The sequence below is a fragment of the Canis aureus genome, chromosome 12 (genome assembly GCF_053574225.1).
Source record: "Canis aureus isolate CA01 chromosome 12, VMU_Caureus_v.1.0, whole genome shotgun sequence".
Lineage (NCBI taxonomy): Eukaryota > Metazoa > Chordata > Mammalia > Carnivora > Canidae > Canis > Canis aureus.
The window spans coordinates 12133441-12159721 of NC_135622.1; the positions used below are offsets into that span (position 1 = coordinate 12133441).

The 26281-nt window shown below is 34.7% G+C and overlaps 1 protein-coding gene across 7 annotated transcripts in view; it reads right to left on the minus strand.

The window, feature by feature from the left end:
• Nucleotides 1–26281, minus strand: part of SYCP1 (synaptonemal complex protein 1) — a 143773-nt gene that overhangs the window by 101243 nt on the left and 16249 nt on the right. For 6 of the 7 annotated variants that reach the window (XM_077842750.1, XM_077842749.1, XM_077842748.1 and 3 more), the window contains 7 exons: nucleotides 17650–17708; nucleotides 16376–16445; nucleotides 14551–14624; nucleotides 10997–11105; nucleotides 6079–6173; nucleotides 5381–5565; nucleotides 4120–4187 (listed from right to left, as the gene is read on the minus strand). In XM_077842750.1, coding sequence (XP_077698876.1) covers nucleotides 4120–4187; nucleotides 5381–5565; nucleotides 6079–6173; nucleotides 10997–11105; nucleotides 14551–14624; nucleotides 16376–16445; nucleotides 17650–17708 — 660 coding nt within the window. Of the gene's footprint in view, nucleotides 1–4119; nucleotides 4188–5380; nucleotides 5566–6078; nucleotides 6174–10996; nucleotides 11106–14550; nucleotides 14625–16375; nucleotides 16446–17649; nucleotides 17709–18140; nucleotides 18163–26281 lie in introns of those variants that run through there. The other variant, XM_077842753.1, reaches the window with a different exon arrangement.

The following is a 26281-nucleotide window of genomic DNA, read 5'->3' on the forward strand; positions in this document are numbered from 1 at the left end:
TTTAGCTGCCTACAAGGTTCCCAAATGATGTTGGTCACCTAAAATTTTGTTGTATCCAAAACAGTGTCCTCCCTCACTGCTACATGTTTTAATCATTGAAGATATGAGAGACTTGCTAGAAGTTTCCCAGACTCTGTACCTTAAAAATAAGCAAAAAATTTGCAATTGCCCGCCGTTTTTAAGGAAAAATCAACAAAATATAAAATGTCACTATGGAATCTGAAAGAAAAGCCTGTCACATGCAAAGCTTATTTAATAAGCACATTTCATTTTACACAAAAAGAGTTAATTTTTTCAAACTTAAGGACTGATTAAAAATAGAGGGTGAATCTGTTACCTAACAGAGCAAAAGCAACAAGTGTACATAGAAAAATGACCACAGGAGTAAAAACCTGTTTAGAGCAACATTAGACTAAACTGAAGAGAGAAGACATATGAAGAAGCAAAGTAAACTGTCCCAAGTCAAAAACTGAGAATAAATTGACAAAGACTTTGTGTTTACCGTTGGTTTTAACTCACTTCATCTGCACTACCATACTCTTAAATGAGCAATAAAAAAAGGTGATATTTAGAGAGTTTGAACTCAAGCAATGAGATGGCTCTTAAATTTATAACACAGAATAGCCAGATTTGTATTTTTAAAGGAACACTCTAGCATTAGTGCAAAGAATGAACAGAAGGGAGACAAGCCTGGAAACAAAAGTACCAATTCTCAAGCTATTACAATTATTACTGGTCAGAGGCATGTGGTCCAGACCTAATACCAAGATATAATAGGTAGAGCAGGCTTAACTACACAGAAAAAAAAAGTGGTCTTAGTGTGAGTCAATGACTGAGACTGCTGAGGAAATGACAGAGGCTGATGGAGGAACATTCTAACCAAAATGTTAGCTTAAGAATATGTCACCAAGGAAGAATGCAAAGTGTAATCAGGAAACAAAGCAATAAGAATAAGGGCTATTGGAGTAAGAAAAAGGTTATGAAAATAAGGCAAAGCTTCCGCTGGTCTTCTATTCAATGTATTGTGTATTGAATACAACAAGGGATGAACAAAAATGAGGACAAATGAGGGCAATCTGAAGCATGGTTTGATGATTAATCTGCCAAATACAATTTGTGTTTCACTATGTTACTCACATGCATCCCTCTGGTAGACTAAGAGAATGTGCTGGGATCTTAAAACCAGGAAAGAAGAAATAGGGACTAGAACTGTTCTAAGTGTATAGAGATGAAGAAAAATGGAATGATTCAAAAGATAGAATTACATTAGTTAGGTTTTATGAAGTAGATATTAAATGTTAGAAACAGGGGATCTCTGGGTGGCTCAGCGGTTTGGCGCCTGCCTTTGGCCCAGGGCATGATCCTAGAGTCCCAGGATTGAGTCCCAGGATCGAGTCCCAGGATCGAATCCCACGTTGGGCTCCCTACATGGAGCCTGCTTTTCCCTCTGCCTGTGTCTGTGCCTTTCTCTCTCTCCCTCTCTCTCTCTCTCTCTCTCTATCATGAATAAATAAATAAATAATCTTAAAAAAAATAAAAATAAAAGTTAGAAACAGAAGAACTAGATAATCAATTAGAAGTGAAAAATAAGTGGGGAAAAAAAAAGAGTATCATCCAAGATTTTGATTTTGAAAACAATACTTTTAACCAAAGAAGGAAACAGCCTAATGCTGAGTACTTACATCATTGTTAATGCTGCTCTCCTACACATAATGCTTTCCACGTTCCACCATTCTCTACAACTACCCAAAGCCTCTTTATATCTGAAAGTTTACTTTTAAAATCTACCTCTTCTACAAAGTCTTTTCCAATTCTCCAGTCCACAGTGATACCTTTGGCTTCCTCTTATCATCAGCATTAAAACATATCCATCAGTAACAAATCTGTGAGCATTCACCGCAAATATATAAGTATGTATAAAACACAAATACATATTTATATATCATATAAAGTTTTTTTTAAGATTTTATTTATTTATTCACGAGAGAACAGAGAGAAGGAGAGGCAGAGGCATAGCCAGAGGGAGAAGCAGGCTCCATGCAAGGAGCCCAATGTGGGACTCAATCCTGGGACTCCAGGATCACAACCCAAACCAAAGGCAGACACTCAGTCGCTGAGCCACCTAAGCGACTCTCATATAAAGTTTTAAAATATAAATATGTGTATTGTGATATTCATTATAAAATATATGAAAAGCATAAAATAAATAGAAGTTCCAATAATTCCTTCCCCTATCCTAATTGAATTCTTGCTCATCCCCTCATTTTGGAAACACTGCTCTAATGATTTTATGTGTTCAACATTTCTCTCACAATAATTAGAGATTTCTTCAAGAGCATAGTATTTTACATCTTTTATATGTTTCCATAGCACCTGAGATGATGCTAAGAAACACACACAGAACTGTTTCACAGTTCTCGAAGAATTCCTTATGCAAACTTTTCTTAATCCATTGCTCTATTGTGAGGAAAATCACCTTATGCATTTGGTTTGCTAATCTGACAATAAGTGCCACTTAATTGCAATATCAGACTGAGTCATTACAAATAAATATCCATTAAAAATATTTTAAGGACTAAAATTATTCCTTAATATACAACACTTAATTGAAGGAAGATTTAAAAATTCGATGAAAAATGTGTTTATAATCACTCTAATATAAAGTAATACCAAAGAAAGTATTTATCATTGTATAATACAATTTTGGATGTACAAAGATTGTGGTCTATAGTAGGAAATTAGGCATTGCCAAAGGGAAAGCATAAATAAGTTTCAAAAGTTCAACCAAACATCCTGACAAGGCAAAATTTCTTGCAATTATTTTAATTATACAAGTATCCAAAGCTAGTAATAAAGCCTACAGAAAGTTGTATAGTCTAGAAAAACACCAGCCAATTCATGAGTTATTTTAATTTATAAAAATAATTCTTTTCAGGGCATCTGGGTGGCTCAGTTGGTTAAGCAACCCAACTCTTGATTGCAGCTCAGGTCATGATCTCAGGGTCATGGGATCAAGCCCAATGTCAGGCTCCACACTGAGGAGGAGTTTGCTTGAGATTCTCTCTACCTCTACTTCTGCCCCCCACCCCGCTCTTGCACATGCTCTCCCTCTCTCTCTTTCTAAACATAATAAATCTTTTAAAAATAATCATTCTTTTCACCAAAATTGGAAAAAATGTTTTTATATATTTGTAATTCTCCTCATCTGTACCTATCTGTAAATATGAAACATAGGAGTTATTAGGATTAGCTAATTAATGGGTCCTTAAATTCATAAAATAACTATAGAATTTCTCGTTTGGCCATGAAATCTGTTGAATATTAGCAATACCATATGACAAAACCGGGTAGCATTTTCCTATAAATAGTTCATAATCCAACATGACAAATCAATAAAATTTTAAAATTCAATTAAAATATGAGACATTTTCCAGCAAGAATTATTAAAGCCTCTAAATCCTAATATAAGAAAAACAGACTGACAAATACCCACCATTTGCTTCAACATGGATGGAACTGGAGGGTATTATGCTGAGTGAAGTAAGTCAGTCGGAGAAGGACAAACAGTATATGTTCTCATTCATTTGGGGAATATAAATAATAGTGAAAGGGAAAATAAGGGAAGGGAGAAGAAATGTGTGGGAAATATCAGAAAGGGAGACAGAACGTAAAGACTGCTAACTCTGGGAAACGAACTAGGGGTGGTAGAAGGGGAGGAGGGCGGGGGGTGGGAGTGAATGGGTGACGGGCACTGGGTGTTATTCTGTATGTTAGTAAATTGAACACCAATAAAAAAAATAAATAAATAAATAAATAAAATAAAAATAAAAAAAAAAAAAAGAAAAACAGACTACAAACATCTCTTAGGTTCCTTACATTTCTAGATATCTATGAATTGCAAAATGGAACTGAATAGTTTTTCTTAAGGTTTAAATTTTCTGTCTTTGAAAAATCAAATTAAAAATTACAAAATAATTGTTAATTATTAATGATAGAGGAGAAACTATATTTTATTCTGAAACAGGGTGTTTTTTAAATAATTTTTTATAATCAGCTAATATCATGTATATGTACACATGTACACATGTTATTCTCTAATTCTAATTCTCTAAAACTTACCCAGTTCACTTGATCTCTTCTTAAGCTCCATGGTAAGTGTTTTCAATTGATCATCACTTTTTTCCAATCTTGTAAAATATATTTTACAAAATGTTTACAATGTAAAACGTTCTTTTAATCAGAATTCATCTTGTAACTAAAATTGGTACAATTTAACAATATATCTTGGATTCACTCATTCAATTTTTAAACATTTTTTGAGTACCTATCATGCATAACACTTCAAAAGAAGACATTATTATAAATACATAGTTGTATATTAATTTCATCTGCACAAAAACCTTAAAGCTTATGGTGACAATTTATCTCTTAGCTACTGATGATAATCAAATTAATACACCTTAGAACTTTGAAAGAGACTGAATATGTAACTATTATTACATTGAATTCTGCCTTAGGAACAATATAAATGTGAGAATTGTGCAATTCACTTAATTCCTCCAGGTTTTGGTCTCCTCTATAAAACTGGTAACTGGAGGTAACTGGAACAGATGATATCTATTACAATTGCAAAATTTGAAAACTGCTTAGAAAGATCAATCAAGAATACATAAGATGAGGTGAACTTTTTAGAAAAGCTAGATTTTCTTTCTATACATAAGCAGTAGAGAAGAAATACTGGTCATGACTTTACAGAAGAGTTTGCATCTACCTCTCTTGCATCCTACCAAACTTAATTAACCCTAATGTTAATGGGAAAAAATAATTACTTAGGCCTCTTAACACAGCTTTATAAATACAAAGTATGAAAACAGAGTAAGTTTTTAATTCAAGTTTTAGACAAACTGTTATTTAGATGAAATGTAAATGAGTTTTTTATATAATCATATTCATTATTTTAATAAAAGTATTTGCATATCTACTCTGTTCCAGGCTAGTTACTAATATCATACATCAGAAAGGTTACAGACCCCAGCAAAACAAACCCACACCCTAGGAAGTTATTTCTATGAAGCTAATAAATAATCTACAACTTAATTAAATATATTCTATCACTGCATCAGCATTATGAGCTTAGCTATATAGCTTGATTCCGTGGCACAGTATGCATGGCAACTATCCCAGAGAACACCTGCCATCTTTTCTTAGGAAACCTGCTTACCTAATACAAACTTTTAAAATGTATTCCCACTTTTTACATTAAAAAAGAGACTTGGTTTCCAATGTTATAAGAATTAGAGTTCAGTTGACAAAGAAGAGAGAATACAATGAATATTGGAAATAAATTGTTTTCATTCAACTAAATAAAAAATATTTTTACCTTTGCTGTTCTGTTGTCAATAGTTCTTTCAAGTTGTAGATAGAAGTTTTAAGTTCAGTAACCACAAATGAATGAGCAGCTTTAGCTTTATTAAATTCTTCCATCTGATCTTCTTTTTCTCCAGTGAGTTGATATATTTTTTGTGTTGCCACCTGTAAATCTTCCTCTAAAGCCTTCTGAGTACTCTAAATGAAATAAAGTAAAAAAACACATGCTATAATCCATGGGCCTTAAAAAAAAAAAAAAAAAAAAAAAAAAAAACCTGAACTCCTCTGCTTCTACGATTCGCTGCCCTTCGCTCTCTTCTTATCACCCACCTCCTTTACACCACCCTGGGCAATCTGGAATGCCCACTCAAGTACTCCTATTTCAATTCAGTATTCTCCCAATGCCAATCTATAGTCCCAACTTCCCAATGGAGTCCTCCTGGCCCATAGGGTTCTTTCAATTTTTAGAACTAGTGTAGCAATTTTTGCCTGAATCACTCTGTTGGTACCTAGCATGGTCTTAACTATTTTAGTTATTACTTTTGATGTGTTTTTATCCAATGTTTTTAATTGAACTATAAGCATTTTATAGACTAGGATTTTATCTTCTCTACTTGAAGTTCTGGTTCCTTGTATATAGTATTAGCATTCAATAAATATTTGATTCATAGTATGAGGCTTATCAGACACTAATAGGTTTTTATATCATACCACACTTCTTTGCAAAGACATTTTAATATCTTCTAGTTCTGATATCAAATGATTCTGCTTCTCATTTGACTCTTTTAGGTTTTCATTCTGTAATTCTAAAAAAGAGAGTTGTGAATTGGTAGTACTTAATAAAAAATACATACCAAGAAAGCGAATTATCTGTTACAACTACTTTTATTCTTCTAATGAAATACTCTAAAATGAAGTATAATTATGCAAATACAAATGCTCTGATATTGGTCATCATCTACTTTTACTGACTTTTCAAGATTATCTCCCAAGCACTCAACAGTGAATATACAAAGATTTTTGGTGCTACGTTTTTAATAACAGCTGAACATTGAAACAACAGGAGATAGATTAATTACAATGGTACATACACACAATGGCATACCATGTAGCCACCAAAAATGATGACTTATTAATCACCAATTTCAATACACATTCACAAAAGGGCAAGTTTAAATGGTAGTTATATAAATAGTGCACGTGAAAGGACACACAAAAATATTACAAGTAATTTATCTCCTAATGGTGAAATTATTCCATATTTTATTTTCATCATTGCCCACCTTGATTTTTAGATTTTTCTCAAATGTTACATTCAGGGGTACCTGGGTCGTGCAGTTGGTTAGATCTCTGACTCTTGACTCCAGCTCATATCACAATCTCAGGCTTATGAGATCAAGTCCCACATTGGGCTATGGAGTCAGCTTGCAATTCTCTCTCTCTCTCCCTCTGCCTCTGCCCCTCCTGCTCATTTTCTCTCTCTCTCTCCCCCCCTTTCTCTCAAATAAATGAATGAATAAATCTTTAAATAACTAAAATAAAATATTATATTTATATGCTGAAATATTATGGGGAAAAAGCTTTTGACTCTACAGCTAACATTCACTAAATATTAAGTGTTAGTTACTAGTCTATGTGCTTTGTATGTGTGCATTCACTTTTAAACATCATAAAAACAATAGAGAAAAAAAAGAAGTTCATGCTCTCTTCCCTGGGTTCAAATTATTCTACATCCTCTTATTAGCTACCTAACCTTGCCACAAAGACATTCCATGCTCTTGAACTACAAGAATTAATATCGTTAAAACATCCATACTAAAAAAAAAAAAAAAAAAAAAAAAAAAAATTCCATACTACCCAAAGCAAACTACATATTCAATATAATCCCTATCAAAATACCAATAGTATTTTAATAGAACTAGGAAAAATAATTCCAAAACCTGAATGAAACCATATAAGACCCTGAATAACCAAAGCAATTTTGAAAAAGAAGAATGAAGCTGGAGGTATCACAATCCCAGATCTCAAGATACACTACAAAACTGTCGCAAACAAAATAGTATGGTACTGGCACAAAAATAAGACACATAGATCAATGGAACATAATAGTGAGCCCAGAAGTAAACTCACACCTATATAATCAATTAATCTACAACAAAGGAGGCAAGAATATATAATGGGAAAAAGACAGTCTCTTCAATTGGGACTGGCGAGACTAAAAACTGACATTTAAGAGAACAAAAGTGGACTACTTTCTTACACCATACACAAAAATAACCTAAAAATGGATTAAAAACCTATATGTGAGACCTGAAGCCATAAAATTCCTAAGTGAAAACATAGTAGTAACTTCTTGGACACTGTCCTCAGCAGCATATTTTTTTAATTTTATCTTTTTATTTTTTATTCGTTTCAGAGGTAGAATTCAGTGATTCATCACTTGCATATAATACTTAGGGCTCATGACATCAAGTGACCTCCTTAATGCTCATCGCCCAACTATCCCTTCCCCCAACCCACTCCTCCAGCAACAACCCTCGATTTGTTCCCTAGAGTTCAATGTCTCTTATGATTTGTCTCCCTCTCAATTTTCATCTTTTTTTCCTTCCCGTCCCTGTATTAATCTATTTTGTTTCTCAAATTCCATGTATGAGTTATATCATATGGTATTTATCTTTCTCTGACTGACTTATCTCACTTAGCATAATATCCTCTAGTTCCATCCACGTCATCTCAGTAACCTACTTATGCATATATCTTCTTAGGCAAGAGAAGCAAAAGCAAAAAATAAACTACTGAGACTATACCAAAATAAAAAGCTTTACAGCAAAGGAAACCGTCAATAAAACAAAAAGGCAACCTACTAAATGGGAGAAGATATTTGCCAATGATATGTCCAGTAAGGGATTAATATAGAAAATACAGAAAGAACTTACACAATGCAACACCAAAAAAAAAAAAAAATCCAATTAAAAAATGAGCAGAGGACCTAGGGCTCCTGGGTTGCTCAGTCAGCTGAGCATCTAACTCTCAGTTTGGGCACAGGTCACAATCTCAGGATCCTAAAATCAAGCTCCAAGGTGGGCTCACTGCTCAGCATGGAATCTGCTTGAGATTCTTTCCCTTTCCTTCTCCCTCCCCCTCAGCCCCTCCCTCTCTGACTTGTTCTTTGATATTCTCTCTCTCTCTTTCGAATAAATATTTTTTAAAAAATGAGCACAGGACTGGAATAGATATTTTTTCCAAAAAAGACATACAGATTACCAACAGACACATGAAAAGATGCTCAACATCACTCAACATCAAGGAAATGCAAATCAAAACTACAATGAGTTATCACCTCACACCTGTCAGAGAATGGCTAGAATAAAAAAGACAACAAATAACAAGCGTTGGCAGGATGTAGAGAATAGGAAACCCTCATGCAGTGCCGCTGACAATGTAAATTGGTGCAGCTACTGTGGAAAACAGTATAAAAATTCCACCAATGTTATAAATAGCATTACCATAAAATCCAGCAATTCCACTTCTGGATATACATCCAAAGAAAACAAAAATAATAATTCAAAAAGATATATGCACCCCTATATTACTGCAGCACTGTTTACAATAGCCAAGATATGGAATTAACCCAAGTGACCATCAATAGATGAATGGATAAAGAGATGTGGTATATAAATACAATGAAATACTACTCAGCGATATAAAAAAGAATGAGATCTTGCTATTTGTGACAACATGGATGGACCTAGAGAGTATTATGCTAAATGAAATAAAGTCAGACACAGAAAGACAAATACCATATGATTTCACTTATACACAGAATCAAAAAAGCAAAACAAAAAACAGACTGTTAAAAAAAAAAAAAACAGACTGTTCAATACAGATAACAAACTCAAGGGCTACCAGAGGGGAAAGTGGGTAAAAGGAGATGCATGAAATAAATAAAGAGGATTAAGAAGTACAAACTTTACCTATAAAATGAGTAAGTCATGGAGATGAAAAGAATAGCATAGAAAATAGTCATAATGTAGTAATGTTGTTTGGTACCTCAGTGAGCTCTGAGTAATGTATAAAATTAAATCATTATATTATATATCTGAAATATAATACTATATGTTAATTATACTTTAATAAAAATACAAACATACAGTATGTAGAAAAAGAGAATTCAAATTCCAGAGAATTGGAATTTGAAAAAGTAATAAAATGGATATTTTAGAAGGAAAAAAATATGATTAATCCAAAATTTAGAATTCCATTCCATTTTTGTTTAAAAGCAAATTAGACACAGCAGAAGGCAAGATTAGGAAACAGGTGGATAGAAGATTTCCAAAATGAAATAGAGAAAAAAAGAATAAAAGATACACATGGGACAAATGAAAAGTAACTTAAATGAATACATTTCAGTGCTTATGAGTCTACAGAATCACACAGAGTTACTTGTTACCAGTATATTATGTCCAGGTTATATGATAAGATTAAATATCCATTTATCCTAACAACTATTTAACTACTATGTACATAGCAGTATGCTGGGAACTGAGTTACATAGATATTTAATGAGAGACAGTCCCTTCCTGCAAGGCACCCAGTCACAGATGAGTAATGGTTAAACCATTCTAAAGAAGAAAGAGTTCACTGGAATTTAGGCAAAATATCTGGAGTGGAAATAAGAGGTCCCTCCTTTTGGACAGAGGAAGTAGTCAAAAGTATGAAGGTGACATAGGAAGAACGTAAAATGTAGGAGAAGTTAATTTCATGATATCTGGAGTATAGGATGTATTAATAATTGTAAGGTAAAATGAAGGGCATAGTTTCACAGGACTAGATAATATTTGCCATGTGAAAAAGAATGTTTTTAAGAGAAAAGAGATGAATATCACAAAATCTATATGATGCTCTGAAAGGTGCACAGTGTTTCACAAAGTGTATTATGCCTTCCAAGTGCCCTGTCACTTAAACAAGTTTAAAAAATATTCAATAAAATACTCTAAACATAACATTCAAGATTCTTCATAGTCTGATCCAATCATTCTTTTCCAGTCTCATCTACCTGAGTTCTCTAGCATAAAGACACACTAATCAGTGTTTCAAATATATCCTAACTTTGACACTTCTAGGATTTGCACAAGGCATTTCTTCTGCCTACATTCTCCCTTCCAATTCACTGTCTAGTGAAATGATAATTATCAAAGGTTTAGTTCAACAAGCAATTTTCCCTAATGCCTTTCCAAATATCTTGCTCCAGAAATACTCCCTCTAGATCATGTTCCCCATGTTTTCATTCATTTATGAAATATTTATTGAGTGTCCTGTATGTCAGACATTGTTCTAGGCACTTGGAATGCATCAGTAAACAAAAGAAAAAAAATACATCTCTGTTTTTTGGAGCATTTTGTTGACATTCTGAAGAAGGATAGAGTATGGAAAAGTAAAAAGAGGACCACATGTACGTTGAAAAAGCTCCTGAAAGTGACTCTACTACATTCTCCTCCAACTGATCCAATCCAGGTTGAGAATTATAGCACTAGAAAGCATTACAACAAAATTATAATGAAAACCAAAATTTTAAATATAAGGGTAATACATAAGACTCATTGTTATATTTTCTTATGTAAATTCTTACTTGTCTTTTCTTCTAATTGATTAACTTTATCTCTGGATTCTTCTAGCAGAAATATTAAATCTTTCATTTTATTCTCTTTCTCAGTATTTTGGAGCAATAGCAGTGATACCTAAAAAGGAAATATTTAAGTAATACATTATAGATATGAAAAATTAAATATGACACCTTAGCATTTACCATCACCTATGATTATTTTATGTACTTGTTTATATGCTTTTTAGCTGGTTGTGCCTGGGCATTTAGTAATATACTTACATTGTGTTCATTCATTCAATAAATGTTTAAACTAATATGATCTATCCAATATTATTTTTTCATTTAAAGTTAGCATTTAGAAGAAATGTAATAAAATCTGTTGGTTCATTTATTCCATTAATATTATGGAGCACTTACTCTGTTCCACAGACCATACTAAGTAAGCATTGTGTATACAGAGATGAGGGAACTTAACTTCAAGAAACTCAGGGCCTAGGAACTTTCCAGAACAGCTGGTGAGAAGCAGAGGAGCAGTGGCTGCCTAAGGTGCACCCAGCAATGTCCTCCTTCCTGCTCCCCGACATTGGCCTCTATGATAGCTGTAGAATATGGTGAAAGTAACTACTTAAATATGATCCTTTGGGAGTCAAACCCAATGCCACTCAAGAAGAACTGAAAAAGGCTTATAGGAAACTATATTTTAAGTATCATCCTGATAAGAATCCAAATGAAGGAGAAAAGTTTAAACAGATTTCTCAAGCTTATGAAGTGCTCTCCGATGGAAAGAAAAGGGAATTATGTGACAAAGAAGGAGGAACAGACAATTAAAGAAGGTGGAGCTAGTGGGGGTTTTGGCTCCTGGTTACACTTTTTTCCTTCTCTTTGGACCATGATAAGCTTCAGAGTAGTGACTTGGGGAGCAGGGTCACTTGGAGTGAAGAGACATTCATGTGGAGAAGTTAATTCGCATGTATGAGACAGATAGAAAGGTGTTTTTTAAGGTATAGGCTTACTCTAAACCATTTAACTTCTGTTCCAAAGTAACTGTAATTTAATGTTGGTAGTATACCAAATTATGATGAAGAGCTTTAATTGTATGTTTAAGAAAAGTCATGTCCACAAGTTTAAATCTAGATATCAGAATTAAGCAATTCTTGGGATGCCTTGGTGGCTCAGCGGTTGAACATCTACTTTGTTGGGCTCAGGTCATGATCTCGGGGTCCTGGGATTGAGTCCTGCATCAGACTCCCTTCAGGGAGCCTGCTTCTCCACCTATGTCTCTGCCTCTTTCTGTGTGTGTCTCTCATGAATAAATCTTTTTTTAAAAAAATTAAGCAATCCTTGAAATGTATGAATGTCTTCTCAATATACTGATTAGAAAGCATAAAAAAAAAAAAAAACTCAGAGCCTAGACCAGGAAACAAACAACTATACTCAAATTTTTTTAGTAATATGAAAAAATTATTATATGAATCAAGAAAAAAAATACCTAAATCAGCCCTAGGAGATATAATAAAAAATTAGTCCTTTTCAGAGTACTGAACTGAATCCGGATAGACAGTAGAAATTAATCAGGCAAACACAGAAAAAATGAATGTTCTAACTCATACAAAAGCACAAAGGATCAAGAGTTTATGCTTCATTTAGAGAACTGAAAATATTCAGATGACTAGAAAATAGAGTCCATGAGAAGGTAAAAGATAAACTTAAAAAGACAAGCCGGAGACTTGCAAATTCAAGATGGCAGGAAATACCCCACTGCCCTATTTCATTTACAAATCATCCAAAAACAAAAAAAAACAAAAACAAAAACAAAAAAAAATAGGAGGACAGACTCCATCTCCCATGAAACCTTGAGACTTCTATAACCCAAACCACAACATGTAAAGGAAAGCAGTTGGAAGGAATGGAAAATGATTGAGAATAGAAAAGTAAGGTCAAACCTAAGAGCCCACAGAGGAAAGATAACTACTGAGAAGCAAAATAAGTCAAAACCAAAGAACTCCAGAATGTTTCAAGAATTGGAGGCAACAGAAACTGTGGAAAGTAGGTATGAAAAAGGAGACTAAGTATAAGGAGACTATTTGGAAGTCTGTAAAAGTATTAAGACATCCCTAGGCCCACTTAACCTTCTTTTTTTGGACTCTACTCCTTGATAGCCAATGTAGTCAGAGAACTAACCCTACCCAATTTTTGCAAAAGATGCATAGTCATATTGAAAAGGAAAATCCCTAAACCTGGTATTCCAAGCACAGGGCGGGTTGGGAGTGAAGGATATAACTGAAAGATCAGCATATGGAATGGTGAGACTCAGTCTGTCCTTCCTACCCTACCAACCCCAATCCAAAATGCCATTGGCCAAGTTTTTATCCCCAAGCAGGAATTTGGAGAACTCCAGAAAAAAAATTATTATAAATAATAACATTTAGAAGTCCATAGCAAAATACCAGTTGGCCACACCACCATTGTACAGGGAACTCCAACAATCTACAAGCTCTGCTCATGCATCCAGAACTCCAATAAGCTTTTAAGCACTTCCTTTTACTTTTGCGTTCCTTATAATATGCACAATTTTAACTCTTAAAAGGCCTTCTTTCAGAAATCTAGTTTAAAAGTTCAGCTAAAACATAGAAAACTGTTAACTCTTTCAAAAGATCCAAACATTGATCCCTGGGTAGCTCAGTGGTTTAGCACCTGCCTTCGGCCCAGGGCATAATCCTGGAGCCCTGGGATCGAATCCCACATCAGGCTCCCTGCATGGAGCCTGCTTCTCCCTCTGCCTGTGTCTCTGCCTCTCTCTCTCTCTTTCTCTGTGTCTCTCATGAATAAATAAATAAAATCTTAAAAAAAAAAAGGATTCAAGCATAACATAACCATAACTTAAAGAAACCTCTAAGTATCTTCTCTGTACTTTCAATTAACTTTTTAAGTAGATATCCTTGTTATCTATCATTACAAAGTATCTTGCGGCAAATCAAAGAAGAAAACTCTGAAAAAAATAGGGCGAAACAGAAGAGGATTCCTTTCTATAAATCATTTTCTATTTGGGAAGCATTTGACTTGAAATTGATAAAGTTGCCATAACCTGAAATCGACATTCTTGTGAATATCTAAGAACACAGACTCTTATTTTCAAGTTTTCCACTATATGACATTAATAGAAAGAAGCAAAAGAGTATTTTAGTTCCCCTTCCATGGTGTCACGAATAGTAATGCATTTAAAACTAAACTGCACAACGTGGGTTGAGTGGTCAATGATCATCATCTTTACATTTTAGAAAGTTTTTATCTGAACAGAAGTTCTTAAATATTTTCACAGCAATGTCCGATTACCCACTGATATAAATATTGTAGAAAATTCATTGATTTTTTTCTAAAAGGGCTGGCATTCAGTGCATGCATGTTTGAATCAATGTAAATTAATTCTGCTAGGCAAAAGTTTAAATATTTAGATATGCAGAATATTAAAATTCTCATAGAAATTCATCATGCAGTAAGCTGATACAGATTTCTTTTGAAATTTTAAGTATTTTATGAAGTAACAAATACAAAAAATAGAGCTGATTATTTAAAAATACCTGCTTTTCCTTGTCATTTACTTCCTTCTTATATTCCTCTTCCAGGTGGTGGATTTTTTCATAATCTTCCTTTACTTTAAAAATAAAGCAGAAATGGTTTAATATCTTAACATAGTTCTATAACAACAGAATTTAAAGCTTCCGACATTTTATTCCACCTCCTTATTTATCTAGATACTAAACCCCAAAGGTTTCAAACAAGCTAAATTACTATTTTCTTGCTGCCAACTTTGTTTAGTAAAGTAGTAAATTTAAAAAACATCAAAGTATAACAAAAAAATTCTATAATTTTTACAATAGCATATATGTAAGAGCTTATTCTTTATAATAATCTAAAGTAACACGGGATCCCTGGGCGGCGCAGCGGTTTGGCGCCTGCCTTTGGCCCAGGGCACGATCCTGGAGACCCGGGATCGAATCCCACATCGGGCTCCCAGTGCATGGAGCCTGCTTCTCCCTCTGCCTGTGTCTCTGCTTCTCTCTCTCTCTCTCTGTGTGACTATCATAAATAAATAAATAAATAAATAAATAAATAAATAAATAAATAATTAAAAAAAATAATAATCTGAAGTAACAAATTTTAAATATATATACAGTTGATCCTTGAACATTAGGGGTGCTGACCCATATACAGTTGAAAATTCATGTATAATATTTGGCTCCCCCCAAAACTTAACTACTAATAGCCTATTAACCAGAATTCTTAACCATAATATAAAATTGCTTAACACGTATTTTAAATATCTAATGTATTATAAACTGAATTCCTAAAATAAAGTTAGAAAAAAGAAAATATTAAGAAAATCATAAAGATGGGCAGCCCAGGTGGCTCAGCAGTATCACGCCGCCTTCAGCCCAGGGCCTGATCCTGGATGATCCTGGAGACCCCGGATCCCAAGATCCCACGTCAGGCTCCCTGCATGGAGCCTGCTTCTCCCTCTGTCTATGTCTCTGCACCCCACCCCCTCTCTGTGTGTGTGTTATTTTAACATGAAATTTTACTCAAAAAATGTAAAAATAAGACCAAATTACACTTCTAAAAAATTAAGTCTGTGTGTCTGTGTGTGTGTGTTATTTTAACATGAAATTTTACTCAAAAAATGTAAAAATAAGACCAAATTACACTTCTAAAAAATTAAGTACAAATCATAGTAAGTTAAAAAACAAAAATAAAATAAAATAAAATAAAAACAAATCATAGTAAGTTTGATTTCAGGGAAAATGTAGCTTTGAAGCCAGAAGGTAATTTTTAATATATTATCAATTCCCTGCCACATTCCACAAGATTTTGAGGGGTTTACAAAACAACAAATACAAAATTTAAAGGAACTGGGGCGGGACACCTGGGTGGCTCAGCAATTTGGCTCAGGGTGTGATCTCCCAGGGTCCAGGATCAGGATTGAGTCCTGCATCAGGCTTCCTGTGGGGATCCTGCTTTTCCCACTGCCTATGTCTCTGCCTCTCTGTCTCTCATGAATAAATAAATAAAATCTTTAAAAAAAAATACAAAATAATAAAGCAATTGGAGCATCAAGCTGACAGTGTGAAAACATTAAAAGAATCTAATAAAAAGAGAAACATCAGTACAATAATATGAAAATTAAATAGGATCCATACAATTATTTCTTTTAAAGATTTACTTATTTGAGAGAGAAAGACATAGTGACAGAGAGAGCAAGAGCACAAGCAGGGAGGAGAGGGAGAGGCAGGTTCCCTGCTGAGCAAGGAGACCAATGCGGGACTAAATCACAGGACCCAGGGATCATGACCTAAGACAAAGGCAGACGCTAACCAACTGAGCCACCCAAGTGCCCCAGATCCGTACATTTAAAATGCATCTCCAATCTGGAATTCTCAGCTTGCACACGAAGTTCCTCAAAAGCTATTATCATTTTCTGAAACATAAAGGTTAACTTTTAAGAATCATACTTACATTTTTTAAATAGGTTCTTCAAATTATGAATATATTAATAAATTTGTCTCATGATCATTAGATTTAAAACCACTCAACTTTGAATAATACCTATAATTTATAATAATTAAGTAATTTACTAAAAATGCATTAAGAGAGTCTATTATATTAGCTTCCCAGGTGCTTAAAGGCACTGAAGACATGTTATATAACACCAAACAGCAGCAAAATGATTGTTGGTATTCTACTCATTTTTAATAGCTCATATTAAAATCTGTAATTTTATTTTTGGCTTACTTATTTAATTTCTGTCTTCCCCCCACTAAAGTGTAACCTATCTGAGTTCTCTCCCCACTAGAGTCCAAATTACGCTTCCATTATCTGACAGCATGAGTTCATTCAGTATTCAACAAATTCTGATTTGCAAAATTTTATGAATTCATTTATTTGTTCAAAATTTAAGGAATTCAATTCATTTATTTCCTATCTATTATTATGTGCCAATCACTGTCTTAGGCACTTGAGATATAAGACAAAGTCCTTACCCTACTGGAACTAACTTACATTCCAGTGTAAGAAAGAATACTTACACATACACATGTATTATCAAATAAATGTCATGTAGTTCTAAGTCCTCTTCAGAAAAGTTGAATGAGGTAAGGAGATAGAGAATAACTGAATGGAAAGGTGTTTTAGATAAAGTAGGGGGATTTAAAAAAAGGAAAATGAAGCTTATAAACTTGCATAAAATCTTGGACACAAAAGTTCTAGACGGAACAAAGTCAAAGAATCTAGATCAAAAAGAGCTTAGCAAATTTCAGGAACCTTAAAAAGAAAAGAACAACTATAGTAGAGAAGCAAAGTGGAAAACAAAAAGGGATGGGATAAGAAAAGTAAGCAGCAACCAGACACAGATTAATAATATTTTGTATGTTTTTCAAATTAATGGGTATGTGTCATAATATGCTAGTCTCTGACACAGAGTTTATATTTGATATATTAAAAGGTGTCACTAACAGGAAATTCAAAAGCTACTAACAACACATTAACACACCTAGTAAAGAACCTTAAGAATCTTACTGGATATAATCACATGTCAACAAATTAATAATCCTTACATCAAGGAGAGCTATCACTCTACTTAGAAATGATCTGTTTAAAATATTTAACTTTTTACTATCACTTACCTCAATATTATTATTTAGATCCACATATACTTGCCTAGTTTCTTCTCGTTCATATTCATCTATTATTAACATAAAATATTTTAGAATTAAATTTTAAAATGATTACGATGCCAACAAGATAATACTCAAAATGCCTCAGGAAAACATTAAAATATTTAAAATTCTGTGTTAGTGAAGTATATTAGTATATCTTGAGTCTCTTAAAGTATCATCAAACGTATAGAATTATTGAATTACTATGTTGTACATCCGAAACTAAAGTAATATTGTATGTCAACTATACTTCAACATAAACTTTTAAGATAAGTACTTCATAGTAAGACACAGTGAGACATGATTGTACTTCAACCTCAAAAGCTCTAATTTTCTGTTTTAGAATTACTATCCATGATTTTATCCAAACTTTGTAAAATATATTTACAGTTTTAGCTTTTACAATGAGTAGGGATTTAACAATTATTCTTTCAAGTATTTTTCCTTTGTATATTTACAATTCATAGGGTACACATGAAAAGCCCACTCTTCTGATTTCTTGCTCTACCTGAGGAAGCAGAAAGAAAGATAAACCTCAAGACACAAAGAACAAGGTTATGAATAGGTGTAACCCCAGAAGGAAATCCCCTATAAATCCTTGACCACCTTTTTATTTTTATGTTTTTTAACCTAAGCAATTATTCCCTCTAGCTATAATCTATTCAATAGATTCTACCAGAATTAAGGCACAAAATAATAACAGAAAGTGGGGTTGCCCCTTTATCATTCCCCCAAATGAGGCCAGCATCACATAAAGCACATTAAAGATACTTTTCTTTTAAAAAACCCTCTACATCCAACATGGAGCCCAATGCAAAGCTTGAACTCATGACCCTGAGATGAAATCAAGAGTCGGATGCTTAACTGACTGAGCCACCCAGGTGCTACAAAGCATATCAAATTTAAACAGGGTGTAAGTCCGACATTATCAGTAACAAATGGCAAACAAGAGCACAACAGCTATGATAGACTCAACTGTTAATGAGAAGCCAAATAACTGAAAAGAGGGTATATGAACTAACTTCAGAAGAATACAGGTTTCTAAACCTTTCAAAAATAATGGAAAGCACTCTGGACTTATAGCATATGAAACAGGAACTGAACCATTTTTATCTGAATATTAAAGAGCTGGGAAATTTAAGGAAATAAAGGCAGAACATATCAGCATTTGAACAGAAAGATAGTTTTTACTTCTCCACCTATTCTTTCTCATATTCACTACCTAATACACTTAGAAACACATCTTCTCTACTGCTCAGAAACTATTTGTGCCAAAGAACTGCATTCTGTTGCCAACACCTCCAATCTTCCCATTACCAATAACATCAATACTTTCAAAATACCCTCCAGCCATTCTTCTAATAGGACAGTCCCGAAAAATTGAACAAAAAAAACTACAGAAAAGAAAATAAATGGGTTTGATGTACTTTACAGTTGTCAGAAGCAAGGTCCTACAGGTAGCACAAAGGGACTCTGGTAGCTGAGTATTCCAAGTAGTGATGTGCAGTATTGTAAAAATATAAGCCTACATTTTTTGTTTTTCTTGATATTTATCTATCCATTTATCTACCTACCTATCTCCTCACCCCCCACTTCACTACCTCTCCCTACTACCTACCTTCCCTCTTCCCTTCCCCAACCCCTTTCTGCCTCCCCCACTCCAACACTTACTTTGCCCCAGTCTGAGCAACTAGATCTCTCAGCATTTGCTCCCTTAAAGAAGAGATGATTCAACCAAAAGCAAAGAAAAAAATCTCTGAACTTCAAAAGACCAGTGTTGAAGGTTAGGGGCAGGTTCAGGACATAAACAATAGGTTTTTTTAAATATTTGAATCAGAATGAAGCTTTTTAACCTCTACACCAAGAAATATTTACTCATTTGTGGAAAGAAGCCTTTAAAAGGGGAGTTAAGGTGCATGGGTAGTGGTGCAGTCAGTTAAATGTCCAATTCTTGGTTTCAGCTCAGGTCATGATCTGGGGGTACTGGAATCGAACCCTAAGTCAGCCTCCATGCTCAGAGCAGAGTCTGCTTGAGATTCTCTCTCCCTCTCCCGCTCATGCACTCTCTCTAATAAATAAATAAATGATTTTTTTTAATGAAAAATAAAAGGAGGAGGCTAAGAGAGCTTATGAGGTTCTGGCAGATACTTAAGAAGAGGTTCTGAAGCCCTCTACACTCACCAGACTAAGCCTCAGCATTGAGGACCACAAAAACCCCAGATAATTTGGGCAAACCAAGAGCAGAGTGAGATTGTACTTTTTTTGTCTTCAGTAGGGCTCTAAGATGACAAAATCTGAGAAGAAATGCCTATGAAATATATGTCTAGACAGGGCCTTAGACATTTTCAGTTTCCCTTGTCCTAACACTGTGCAGCTGAGCATGATGTAATAAAGCACAGAGAACCAGCCGACATGAATGGGCCCTGAGGGCATAAATGAGGAACTTATGTGGGCCAGTTACTGAATACTAAATGAAACAATGAAAATCTCAATGCATCAGGGCATCTGGGTGGCTCAATAGTTGAGCATCTGCCTTCAGCTCAGGTTGTGATCCCAGGATCCTGGGATCAAGTTCCACATCAGGCTTCTGGCAGGGAGTCTGCTTCTCCCTCTGCCTATGTCTGCCTCTATTTCTCTGTATCTCATGAATAAATAAATAAAATCTTTTTTAAAAATCTCAATGGATAGATAACTGAAAAATAAATGTCCTTCTCTACCACTCTACCACTTCTCTAGCATGTACTATATGGGAATCCCCAAATTTAGATACAACCCCAGAAGAAGGGTGAAAATTCCCAAATTTACTAAGATTAAAGTTTATCTTATGTCAGCAACATCAGGATTTAAGATATTAAAAATTAATATTTTTTATATTTCAAGATACGAAAGTGTTTTGCATGCTTCAGTTTTTTGACTAAAATTGCTCAGAGTCATATGTTCTACAAAACTTATCAGAGTACCAGAAAACAAGGCAGAAGGGGTAGAGTTACACAAGATGAAAGCTTTAGAAACTGTTCAGTGACGTGCCATACAACTATGAATATGAAGAGAGGATTCAACCACTAAACCAGGGGAGGCAAATCAGAACTAAGGTCAATTTATCACCTAGTTTGCTTATTTAGTCTGGATAGCTCTTGACTTTTTCAATGATATATATGGTGTGAAAAACTATATAAGCCCTATGAAAAAATATTGTCAAAGGAAGAAAAGGGGACACCATGAGAGATGTTAAAAGGAATAACATAATTCTGAAAATGAATTCTATCTAGAGAATCCAGATGAAAATTTCAGAAAACTATCCAGTATTCTCAACAGAACCCGGAAAATATAATCAATGAAAGAGGAAGGTAGAGTGATAAAGAAAGAATAGGCTACAACAGAAATGCAAGAAATGGAACAAATTAAATAGAAAAACAAATGATGAGGAAAGGGACAATGGATTAGCTAATTAGATTACAAGGGAATTATAAATTAGAGGAAGGGCAGGATAGAACTGACACTTGAAAAGTCAAATTGGAAACATAGGAAACAAAAAAACGAAAGGGGGGAAAATAAACATTAAAACAATTAGAGAAAAGAACTGAGGGCCAATACAAATAATAAGTATTGCCCAAAAACCAGATGGTAGCCAAAGATATAGTTTCCTGGGCTAAAGAAAGACTGGTATACCTAGATTGAAATAATCATATGGACAAAATTTTGAATTATAAGGATCAAGAATACATACACACACACACACACACCAAGAATACACACACACACACACATAAACACAGATATAGGTATACATATAGGGAACTGTGATCCCCTCATTTCATGGATGAGGAAAGCGTGATATATAAAATTATTTATTCACCAGGATCCCAAAGTTAGTAATTAGTGGTACATGACTAAAACACAGATGTTCCTGATTAAATCCAGTATAGATAAGTGCAAAGAATGCTATCTGGATCTAAAAATCTAAATGTACATGCAAAGAATGAAATAAAAAAGAAAATTTAAAGGTTTTAATTAGTGAAGTCACTAAGCCTATAAAGTATAGTAGCTCTCAAGCTGACCTTAGAGTTCATTAAGACATCTGCAATTAGACAGTGAATAGTCCCTTACACAGATTAAGTTATACACAGTACATTACCTCATATGGACCTGAACTCTATAACAAAGATGTTCAACAGATCAACCAAAATAACAAAAATACTGAAGAATCTTGAACTAAGGTAAAGAAGGCAAAATTCAAAAGGACAAGAAGCCAGTTTTAAAAATCTAAAGAGCACATAAAAAATAACTTATACTTTTTCCATATGCTCTAAGGAGAATTACAATAAGAGAAACTATGTAGAAACTTCAGCTCAATAAAAATAAGAGCTGTCCTTAAATGACAATCTTGAGGTTAGTGAGTTTCCATCACTGAATATATTCAAACATAAAAAAGACTAACACTTGGTTAGACATGCTTTAAAGGAAAGGAAGTCAATGGAAATGTAAGTAGACTACAAAAGCTTTAAAGTCCTCCCCAAAAATCAATTAATTTAGGTTAGGAGGTAAGGCTATAAAAAAGTTTATACAGTACTTTGAATAGCAGGCTAAAGAATTCAAAATAATTCTATATTGTGTGCAATAGAGAACCAATTAAAGAGTTTTTTTAAAACAATTACAAAAAGTAGAGGTTTTTTTTAAAGCTACATCTAAGAATAGATTTGTTCTTTAATTCATTAATTTATTGCCTATTATCTTCAAAGACACTGTCTAAAATGTTGACTATCCTCAATCAAGGTATGACCCCTTACCCTTAAGATTATAGTGAGATGTCTAGCATGTAATAGGCACTCAATAAATATCTGTTGAGGGAATTCATAAATATATGGTTAAGCTATACTAAGAGTACTAAGTGAAAGAAGAGGAGCATCCACCAAATCAGGCTGCAAAATTAGGGAATATTTCCCAAAAGTGGCAATATTTATTCTGAGTTTTGAAGGACAAATAAGAGGTAATGAGATGAATGAAAGAGTATCAGCCAATTAAAAAAAAACATATATATACACACACACACACACACACACACACGAAAACTCAGAAAAATAACCTGTTTAGGGAGTAACAAGTAGTTCTCCATGAGCCTTTATATATGGGGTATATGGGGAACATTTGGCAAGGTGGAGGGAAGTGCAAACTCCATGCTATCCAAAAAATTATGGAAAGTCATTGAAAGAATTAGTAACATGATTTGATCTGTATTTTTTTTAAGATTTTACTTATTTATTCATGAGACACACACACAGAGAGAGAGAGAGAGAGAGAAATGCAGAGACACAGTCTGAGGGAGAAGCAGGCTCCATGCAGGGAGCCGGACGTGGGACTCAATCCCGAGTCTCCAGGATCAGGCCCTGGGCTGAAGGGGGCGCTAAACCGCTGAGCCAACTGGGCTGCCCTGATACGTATTTTAGAAATGCATCAAGGACTGTTTTCTGGTAATGGCTAAGTAATTCAGACATCCTGTTGCAGACAATTAAAAATCTGGAGGATTTCTTTAATTCTTAAAAAAAACCAAAGTTCTCAAAGGATACTGACAAATCATCAGACCAAGAATAGATTGAGGATTATAATTCAAAAACACTAAACAGGGATCCCTGAGTGGCTCAGTGGTTTAGAGCCTGCCATCGGCCCAGAGTGTGATCCTGGAGACCGGGGATCGAGTCCCACGTCAGGCTCCCTGCATGGAGCCTGCTTCTCCCTCTGCTTGTGTCTCTGCCTCTGTGTGTGTCTCTCACGAATAAATAAAATAAAAAAAAAAAAATCACTAAACAACCTTCCATTGCCAGTCAGGACAAAGTAATCCCACTATAGCCTTTCTCTCCCACTGCTTACAACTAAAAACTCTGAATGAAATACATAAAGCACTACTTCAGGACTCTGAAAAGAAAGCAAAGGAAGGTAGGGTGGGAGAAAAAAAGTAAAAATCTTGAAGTGACTCATGTGAAGTTTAAGTTTCCTGTTTAGTTTTTTTTTTTTTCCTATCTCCCCTCCCAGCATTAGCCAAATGTAAGGCCCCAACAAAACTGTAACAGGAAACATGAGCAGCAAAAGGAAATCCGATTTTTTTTTCTTCTTTTCCCTCTCATAGCCCTATCCCAAGAATGGCTCCAGAAGTAGAGCTGCAGCACCCATGGCAGCAAGGACAGATAAAACTCCAAGAGAAACTCAGTATTTCTAGCCAAAGAACAGGGAAAATGGGCCCCTGCGAGGCTGAGCATGAGGGGACAATCTTAGAGACAGCTCCAAAAGAGGATTACCTAATTATGTGCATGAATTGACACAAGTCCCATGGGGAAAAGGAAGGATATACATATATAAGACAGACCCAAAACAAATACAGCGAAGACTTTGAAAACTGAACTCTAATATATAATATAAATCACTATTCACATCCCAGACCTAATCTTGAGTGGCAGAGCCAGAGTAGCATAGCAAAGACATTGAAAACTGAACTGATATTGGAACCCAGCACACAAAAGATAGAATTTGTGGCATGAACCCAAGTTGGCTGTCTGCTAAAAAAAATAAACAAATATTCTCCTAGGGATTTTAAAAGGACTGAGAATCTCACAACATAATAATTTCAAAATGTCCAGAATATAATCCAAAAAATGCTCAACATTCAAAGAACTAGGAAAATATGACACCATTCTAGGTTTCAAGCAAATAATCAAAAATAATGAAGTATACTATACAAACCTCTAGAATCTACAGAACAGACCAGAAATAAACTCCTTTAATAAACTTTATTAAAACCTTAATAAAACAATGTTTACTATATTCATGTAGATAAAAAGCTGCACTTAAAAATTTCAGCAAAGAATACTAGTGGTGAGCATAGCATTATATACAGACCTATCAAATCATTAAGTTACACAACTAAACCTAATGAAACGTTGTCAACTACATGTCAATTTTTAAAAATTACAGCAATAAAATTGAAAGTCTAAAAAGTGACACTACAGATATTTTAAAAATCAGCTAATATTTACAGAACCAGAAAAAACCAATAACAAACAATAAAACCTTAACTGATGAATTTGAAAACAGACTAGAAAAAAAAAGAGAAAAAAAAAGACTATAAATAGTGAATAGAGAATAAGTATACTGGAAGAGAGTAGAAGATACTTTCCTGAATGGTGCACAAGAAAAAAGATAAAAAATACACCCAAGGCAGAAATACCAAAGGTACAGTAAAGTAGCCTCGTTGACTTGGAAAGATTAAATAGGCTTTCATCTAAGGGACTTTGCACTTACTATTTCCCAAAATAGTTTCATGGCTCATTCCCTCACTTATTAGGGTCACTATAATCCTTCCCCAGTCATCCTATCCCAAAATATCCCAAAATCTCCTTAAGCAATTATTATTACCATACATATATTTTATTTTTTTATGATCTATGTCCCTCCACTATGATGCACACTTCTTTTCTCTTTTTTTTTAACTTATTTATTCATGAAAGACACAGAGAGAGAGAGGCTGAGACACAGGCAGAGAGAAAAGCAGGCTCCCTGCAGGGAGCCCAATGTGAGACTTGATCCCAGACCAGGATCACACCTGAACCAGATGCTCAACCACTGAGCCACCCAGGCATCCCAAATGCACACTTCTTAAGAGCAGAAACTGTTGTTCATTGTTGTTTTCCTCACCCTTCAGAACATTTCATGACACAAAGTATGCACTTTAAAAACTGGTGAATAAGGGGCACCTGGGTGGCTCAGTCTTAGTACCTGCCTTCAGCTCAGGTCATGGTCACGGGGCCCTGGGATACAGGCTCCCTGCTTAGAAGGGAGTCTGCTTCTCCCTCTCTTTCTGCCCCTCCACTGGCTTGAGATATCTCTCTCTCTCTCTCTCTCTCAAATAAATAAATAAAATCTTAAAAAATAAAAGTAAAAGCAAAAGCTGGTAAATGAGAGGTACCTGGGTTGCTCAATCGGTTAAGTGGCCTTTGCCTTGCTAGTGCTCTCATGGGCAGTAGGATCAAGCCCCAAATCAGGCTCCAGGCTCAGTGGGGAATCTACCTGAGGATTCTCTCTCCCCACACCCCCTCTCAATAAATAAATAATTAAAAAAAAAACTGGTGAATGAATAAATAAGACATAAAAACTGCAATAGCAAGAGGAAAGGCTTAAGACAAGAATCTAGGTGGGGCTTATGTTAGCAAGTATAAAGACTTTTTTTTTTTTGAGAGGAAGAGAGAGAAAGGAGAGGGGAGAGGGAGAGAGAGAATCTTAAGCAGGTTCCACATCCAGCACAAAGCCCAACATGGGACTTGATCTCACAACCCTGAGATCATGACCTGAGCCAAAAATCAAGCACTGGATTAACTGACAGAGCCACGCAAGCTTCCCTAAAGACTTTTTTAAGAAAAGAAAAACTATCTACATGTCATATTAAGTAAGGTATGCTTATTGGGGGGCACCTGGGTGGCTCTGTTAGTTAAGCATTTGCCTTCGGCTAAGGTCATGATCCCAGGGTCCTGGGATCTAGCTTCCTGGGATCGAGGCCCTTTTCGGGCTCTATGCTCAGCGAGGAGTCTGCTTCTCCCTCTCCCCCTACTTGTGT